The sequence below is a fragment of the Nanorana parkeri genome, unplaced genomic scaffold (assembly GCF_000935625.1).
Source record: "Nanorana parkeri isolate BGI_ZX_2015 unplaced genomic scaffold, ASM93562v1 scaffold517, whole genome shotgun sequence".
NCBI lineage: Eukaryota > Metazoa > Chordata > Amphibia > Anura > Dicroglossidae > Nanorana > Nanorana parkeri.
In genome coordinates this window covers 715,886-723,913 of record NW_017306785.1, presented here as the reverse complement: position 1 = coordinate 723,913, position 8,028 = coordinate 715,886, and the positions used below count along the sequence as shown (strand labels likewise).

The 8,028-nt window shown below is 43.9% G+C and overlaps 1 protein-coding gene across 1 annotated transcript in view; it reads right to left on the bottom strand.

Moving 5' to 3' along the window:
* Positions 1 to 2,246: 2,246 nt before the first annotated feature.
* BCAM (basal cell adhesion molecule (Lutheran blood group)) overlaps positions 2,247 to 8,028 on the bottom strand; it is a 71,995-nt gene continuing 66,213 nt past the window's right edge. Inside the window, exons 17-18 of the mRNA XM_018561328.1 lie at positions 3,886 to 3,991; positions 2,247 to 2,979 (exon numbers count right to left, since the gene is read on the bottom strand). Coding sequence (XP_018416830.1) covers positions 2,974 to 2,979; positions 3,886 to 3,991 — 112 coding nt within the window. The 3' untranslated portion in view covers positions 2,247 to 2,973. The remainder of the gene's footprint in view (positions 2,980 to 3,885; positions 3,992 to 8,028) is intronic.

Below are 8,028 nucleotides of genomic sequence, written 5' to 3'. Positions count from 1 at the left end.
ATCATTATTCTTTGCTTATTGAAGCTTTGCTTAACTTGCTGTGCATGTCAGACAATTATATAATTGTATTAAACTAATTTACTCTACAATTCAAATGCCAAACGGAAAAAAAAAATCTACATCAGTGAGCAGCTCCAGCTGCCCAAATATTTGTAATCTTGTGATTCCCACACCATGCACACCAGGGATGGAAACACCTATATTTCTTACTAAAGCTTTGCTGATTCCTCAGTCATTGGCCAGCTCATTGGACTTGAAAAATGAGCATCATCAAATTGCTGAGGACTTTCTTTTCCAGGGCTGCCAGGTCTCTTTTTTTATAAACTAGATCCATCCTGTTCAAAACTAGCCAAAATCCCTCCTAAAATAACCCAAGGATGAACATTTTTTTAATATTAGAACAGTAAATAAAATGGGCAAAAGGCATACTGCATTAGTACAGTTTGGCTGAAAACATGCCAACCTGGCAACCTTGTGACTGCTGTCTTCTCTCCCTATAAGCTGCCTAAGCCCCTCCCCTCTAGGTCCCAGTGCCTGAAAACAAATTAGACTCACAGCACTCTACTAAAACAGAGATGAATCACAGAGCAGAATCCCAAACCCTTAATTTAATATCTCCAGTGCTGGGGTTGTGGTAAGATATTATAAAAACAGCTTTTAGACAGCTATACTAGCCATATTAAAATACATTTAATTATTTTTGTGACCACATACTGGACTATAGTTTGATTTCATCTGTTTGGAGTTTTACTTTGACATGCTTTGTGCTATTTTCTATGACTATCAGTTTGCTTTCTTTCGCACGTTAATGTGCACTGTGTAAGAGCAGCCCATTGATACAAATGGGCTGTCAATGCAGCAGAATGGACCAAAAAATGCACCATTGTTCCAGGTGTGTCCCTAGCCTTTTGCCATTTGATGCAGTGAAGGTGGAGGGAGGACGCCAGCCAAAGAATCCCACTCAGCCCCTAGCAACTAGACATGTAACTGGTTGTCAGGAGCTGAGCGGGACACTACCCAGACCAGTAGCTATGAGCTGGCGGGGAGAAGTGTATGGCCTTTGCACATGTCCCCCTTGTGGCTTTTAGGAACCTGGGACACTCTGGCCAGAAAGGAGGCAGCACAAACATTGTGATAAAGCCTGTTGCCTCATTAAAGGGATGGCCCTGATTGTTTCTGATGTAGTGTGTTACAGCGCATGGTGGTGTGTTAACATGCATTGTGCGTCGAAGGTGAGTTGCTTGGTGCAACGCGGTACAATTTAAAATAAAAAGCACTTAATGGCACACCACTGCAGGTTTGATGGGCCTTAAGAGCAGTGATGATATGTACATTGCAGCAACCCAATAAACTGTATGTCAGGCCAAGACCCTTTTTCAGCTTTTAGGAAGGGTGAGGACCCCCTCAGGTTTTATCTCTTATTGGCCTTTACTGGGGAGATTCACCCTCTTACTTTGTCTGGGTGACCATTTTCATTGGTACAAAAAGTGATGGGAATTCCAAAATGTTACAGTTGTCACCAAGACAATAGTGTGATAATAAGCTTGCATTGGCAAGAACTGTTACAGTGACAAATGGATGACAATGTATGACAGACTGAACCCGATCCAAACCTAAGTCCTTCCAAACCCAGAAGTTATATGCTGTGACCCGCCCAATGGGAGATGCCTTGGCCCACAGATGAACATAAACAAAGGGGCCTGATGCTTGTGCTAATGTCATTCACCTTATATGGCCATATTAGGTCAATGTCTTTGACCAAATATAGTCATGTGGCCATATAAGGTCAATGACATTACTACATCCCACCCCTTTGCTAATGTGCAGCAGGAATTTCCTGGCCCCAGCTGATTGGTTGGCAGCAGAAAGAGCTTCCTTCCATTTTTGGAGGAGCTCAGGTCTGAACCATTTGATTATGGGCAGCTGCAGGATGGGGAATGCCCAGCCCGCCGTTGATTGGATGGAAGTACCCATGGAACTTCCATGTTCAGAGGAACTCAGGTTCGAACCTGGTTTGATCCAAACCTGAGCTCATTTATACTGTTGTGTCTCTGGGACAGGAAATGAAGGGAAATCTCCCCAGTAGGGGTAAAAGAAAACTTGATATGGGTTTAACTGTTCCCTAACCTATCCAAAAATAAAAAAAAATTTGCCTAGAGATATTCTTTACTGTACATTGCTCATTATCTTACTGAATAAATCCTTTTCATCACCATCTGTCACACATGAATGTTGCTCACACATTGAAAAACACTGAAAACCTTTATCTCAAGGCAACGGAAATCAAAGTGGATATTATTTTTAACAGAATATACAAGAAATAATACAAAAAAGAGAGCAGACAGACAGAATAGGAGGGTCTGACCAGTGTAATGACCATACAGAAATACATTATATACATACAGGCCGGACAGAAGCAGGCCAAGACCAGTGTAACAGTTTGAATCCCACTGCAAACCACCACCCCCAAGGCATGCTGGGAGAGCAGCTTCAAACAGCAGGACAGTGGAAATCATATAGACACATTTGGAGCAATAAAAAAGATTCTGGTAAAAAAATTGCAGAAATCAAAGAAAGGGGGGAAAAAAAACAACAAAAAAATGTAATCATATAAAAACACAAATCTGGCAACAAATAAGATTAACTGGCGGAGGTCTGTGGTGGGTAATGTGGCGATGGCGACCTCCATTTAAGGCAACACCAGGCTGGGTGGGTGTGGCCGACAACAGACCTTAGTAAGCGAACCCTGCAGTGTCAGATAAATTGGAGGACCCACGGATCCGACCATCATATTGGGTTTCCAAGGGATCTTCTGTAAATATATATTGAGTCTTTGCATTCTTTCATCTTCTGCAAACTCTGATTCAAGAGCAAGAAGTAGTAAAAATCCACAGGCTGGAGATGTCAGCTGACATACGAGACACGCCAACACGGTGCCATCCATAGAACAGGAGAGCCCAACCACATTGCATGTTAACACTGTAGAGAGAAGAGGACATAATGAGTTAAGGGGCTGATCAAGTTAAAATATAAAAAGAGTCTAGATCAGGGGTCCCCAAATGGAGGACCATGGTCCAGCCACAGACCGAGTGGTATTGGGTTGTGGCTTGCCGACCTGCATTGGGTTGTGGCTTGCCGACCTGCATTGGGTTGTGGCTTGCCGACCTGCATTGGGTTGTGGCTTGCTGGCAGTGGATACACCAACCTGCAAGGCGGGTGCATCCACTGCCAGCCATAACCCAGAGAAGGCCCCCACTTCGCTTCAGTCACTGGTTGCTAGGACTGCTGGAGTCCTAGCAACCAAAGACTTCAAACCGGGCCTGTCAACAACACGTTATCCAGAGAACATTTATTCTAGCCTGCGGTTGTGCTGTCCCCTCCCTGAACCCCCGTTTGTGGTTTTCGGGGTCCCCTGCTCCTCTGGGGAACATGGGACCATGGCAGAGGGTGTCAGGATGGAGAGCGGGCACAGACTGTGGAACATCCATTCCCCGATCTGCTCTGTGTTCCATGAAGCAGGGAGCGCTGTGCTCACAGCTGTCACAAGCCCAGCTGAAGTGTCAAGTATACAGACAATCAAGTACAATCCTGTACTTAAATCATCTGTATTTGAGGGCAGGAGAGACTCGGGTCTAATAGACCCTTCATGTCTCCATAAAGAGAACCTGTCACCTCCAAATGCTGTTACATAGGGGATTCTTAGCCCCTTTGTGATAGCAAAAGTTAAGTGGAAAACAAATTTAAAAAAAGGTGATAAAAAATTAAAAAAATAAGAATAATAAAAAAGAATAATCAGCATTTGAAATAGCTTAAAATCCTTTTGACTTTAATATTTTTTAACAAACAAGACAGTGTTAACAAAATAGACAATACAATGGGTCTAACCTCTGCAGCTGAACCGCCTCCCCCTCTGCCCAGCAGTCCATGCTGGTCATTCCGCTTTTCCGATTTTAATTCTACAGCGAGCTCAGCTGATGCAGGATCCTGGGCTCTGCAATGGAAAATAAATATTACATGAAGTCACTAGAGACAAAGATTGCTGCTAACTCAGAGATAACACATGGAATGTTGTGGGAGAGAGACGGCTCCTCAGAAGTGATGATTGTCTAGTCTAGTCTAGATGAGTGACAAAAGACTGTTACCTGCTACAGATAGCAAAGACCACCATTCACCCGACAAAGATAGCAAAGCAATGTCTAATGAGGACCAGGCCGTCTCATTCATATGCTTTTTGACTGATTCTAATGTCCAATATTAGGGAATTATAGGATATAGTATACAGAGATACAATACATACTGTATATGAGAGCTGTGTTACCTGCAAAGGATTTGTATTTCTGTCCATCCAACCTTGAGATTTATACAGCTCTGTCCCACAAGCCGTTTCTAGCAAGGGAGGGGACGTACTCTTTCTCGGTTACAGATTCACTTTTACTTACAGTTCTTTCCCCTGCCATATAGTGACAGTGAACGTATAAACAGCACACTGAAGAACTCATTGATCTGTCACTATGTTCTCGCCTCTTAACAGCATGTTACTTATACTAACTGCCTCATTGTGCTGCTTCTCCTTCCCTTATCTGAGCTCTGCTGTACAGATTTTGTTTGTAAGCTTTGGATAGAGTGGGAAAGTGTTAAAACCTCTGGTTTTTATTGTTCTCTGTGAACCCATAGGGGAGAGTCACCTTCTCTATGCACCTTGAAGAGTATTGTTTCCAGGGCAGAAAGTGATAGAAAATCCACAATTTAGTATCACCCGAATAAGAGGTAAGGGAAAATCCTTAAATGGGAACACCTGTGATGGCTGTCTTGGAAGGAATTTCCCCTCACTTTGGTGAGGGTCACTTCTTATTTCCTGTTGTGTCCTTGTTACATATATATATAGATATATATATACACATATACAAAAATACACACACATACACAAATATTTAAATACAAGTGTAATCAATGAATTTACATAGTATCAGCCTCTTGCAATTCCCCTATACAGCAGCACTTAGACTGGAATAGGAAGGGGCATCCATGGGAGGTAACAAGGTTGTGTTGCATGCAAATGCACTGAGAAGGAATGCAATGGCAGAAGGAGCACAGTGAGCAGAGAAATAACCTAATCACTCTGCTGCTGCTCCCTAACTGTCCAGTCACAAGCTTGCAGTGATAACATCCCTGTATTCCTTAACTGCAGCACAGAATGTGGTCTCATCTGTCTGGCTCAGATGTCTGACAGGTGTCTTACATGTGCTAACAAGAGACATTCTGACAGGAGGAGAGAGCAGAAAGATGACCACATCAGTCACAGTCATTCCATTCACAGTCTGGAGGAAGGGAGGTGACCTATCTATGTTACTTATATGATGCAGAGAAAGTTAGGTCACTGGCTTGGCTATGCAGTGTAGCAATGCTGTGTAAATATCAGGACTGAGTAGACATAATTACAGATCGTTTGGCAGGTAAAGCAACTCCCACATACAGTATCCATTTCTATCCAAAATGAAAAAATACAATTTAGATACACTTTAAAGAAGTCTGTGTCCTGCCCCCACCCCCCAATTCCCACAAAAACAGCCTCTCCCATACTTTGGCCAAGTTACATTAATTTCAGCGCTTCCAACCCTTTGAGAAGATCAAACGTGCTCTGCATCCTTTAAACAGCTGTGAGGTACGACGTTGCCAGATGGCAAAAAAATTGTAGATATTCGTTTGGTCATGTGTGTAACTGTCACCTTTAAATGATTTGTTGGAAACTATTTGCTTGATTTTTTTAAAAATAGAGTTTTAATAATGGTGGGTGGATCAAAAGGTCACTTTCAAACTTTCGTGTGGCAATTCTAAATTCCAGCAGCTGTATCAAGCTTTGCTCTAAAATCAGTAGAATTATACTACATTATATAGCCAACTGTCCATCACACCTATATGAACATTGGACTTTCTATTCCCATATCATGGCCATTAACATGGAGTTGCACCCTCTTTGTGGCGCTAGCCATCGATAGTTGTGTGTTAGTCCCGTTAGTTAACCTCCTGCCTCTTTTCTGCCAGTCTTGGTGGCGGCCTCTGACCATATGGTCCAGGATATATAGGTGAGGGAGAGGAGTCTAGAAGGAGGAGTGCAGAGTTTTTTTTCCTGAGCAAGTTCCCCCACCATCATGGGATTGAAACTCATCAAACTTTTGGCACTGGGAATTCTGTGAAAACCCGAGTATGGGGATCCGAGTCTGTACTACCAGTTAGATGGAGAACAACTAACAGAACACATGACCACCGGTAAGGACCAAAGTCTGACTTTGGAAATGCCAGTTATTTGGACACTGTAAATAAGCAACTATGCAAGTTCATAGAAATATTCAAAGAAATCCCAGGTGGAGATTCCATATCTGTGTGAGCAGCTATGGGATTAATAATGTACTGTTTAGTGTTAGGGTGTGAGCACCCTTAAGGAGTCTACTGCTAGCGAGGGTTGGAGTAGGCTGTGTTCACCTCATGATCCTCCATGGGAAAGTTAAAGTGTTGAAAGTTCCACTCCTGGCCTAGTTGTCAGGCGGTGCCACGGACTCACAGCATGGGTAGGAACCCACTGGCAGGAAGCGGACAGGAAGATCCAAAGAACGAGGTACAAGAGGGCAAATCCAAAGGGGTAGTCAAGTCCAGTCCGGGTCGAGGCAGGCAGCTAAGATTCAAAAGCGGTAGGCAGGCCAAGGGGTCGGTAACCAGGAAGTTCAGATGAGGGGTCAGGAAACGACAGCAAGATCCAACAAAGAGGCTAGTTGATCGCACCATAGAGGTGGAATAACTCAGCAACAAGCCAGGGCTCTGACCAGGTTTTTATAGCCAGTGGAATCAAGACCACCCCCTGGTCGCCGAGGCAACCAGGAGGCTTTTCCATCCGGGAGGCAATGGCAGGAAGAGAGGGATGGAAGGTGTGTGCTGGGAACCTCGCCCAGCAAGGCCCACACCTGACGTCCCTAATGGGCGCAGGCACGCGCGCGCAGTCTGTCTACCACGCATCTTGCGCATGTGCACCTGCAACCCTGGCACCAGGAGTTCTGCCAGGCCGAAGGAGCCCCCGTGCCTTACATAGTACCCGCGGGTCCCGAGGAGAGGTGACACCCCTGGTTCCCTGAAACTAGTCTAAGGGAAGCAATGGGGACTGTACTATGGATGCCAAGCGAACCATTAAAGTGACACTAAACTCAGAATCTTAAAAAGAACCACAGTGAGATTGTAAGAGCCGTCTGAGGCCTCATTTGGAGAATTTTCCCTTGCTTCCTGTTCGAGTGATGGCGGCCAACGATACAGGCAGTAAACAGAGATATTTGCTGCTGTTACTGTCACAATGAAGTAAGAACAAATCTTCACAATGGGCCATAAAAAGCAATGAAAACCCAACCCAGCCCTCCGCAATCTACCCAAAACGAAAAAAATAAAAGGAATGTTTCTGGATGATGTAACACTTTTAATGTGGAAACATACATTACTAAATTTGTTTTGGGGCTGTTTTTAATGTATTTACTTAGTAGCCCGGAATCATGTTCTAAGAGCCTAGCATTCTCCTCTTGAGAATACTTTTTACACATTTCCCTCTATTGTTTACCAAACACAAGCTGAGGTTCACACACAGTGTGCCAAGAAAATATCTCCCACAACATAACACCACCACCAGCCTGAACCGTTGATACAAGGCAGGATGGATCCATGCTTTCATGTTGTTTTTGCCAAATTCTGACCCTACCATCTGAATTTCGCAGCTGAAATCGAGACTCATCAGACCAGTCAACATTTTTCCAATCTTCTATTGTCCAATTTTGGTGAGCCTGTGTGAATTGTAGCCTACATTTCCTTTTCCTAGATGACAGGAGTGGCTCCCAATGTGGTCTTCTGCTGCTGTATCCCATCTGCTTCAAGGTTTGACGTGTTGTGCGTTTAGAGATGGTATTCTGCATACCATGGTTGTAACGAGGGGTTATTTGAGTTACTGTTGCCTTTCTATCATCTCAAACCAGTCTGCCCATTCTCCTCTAACCTCTG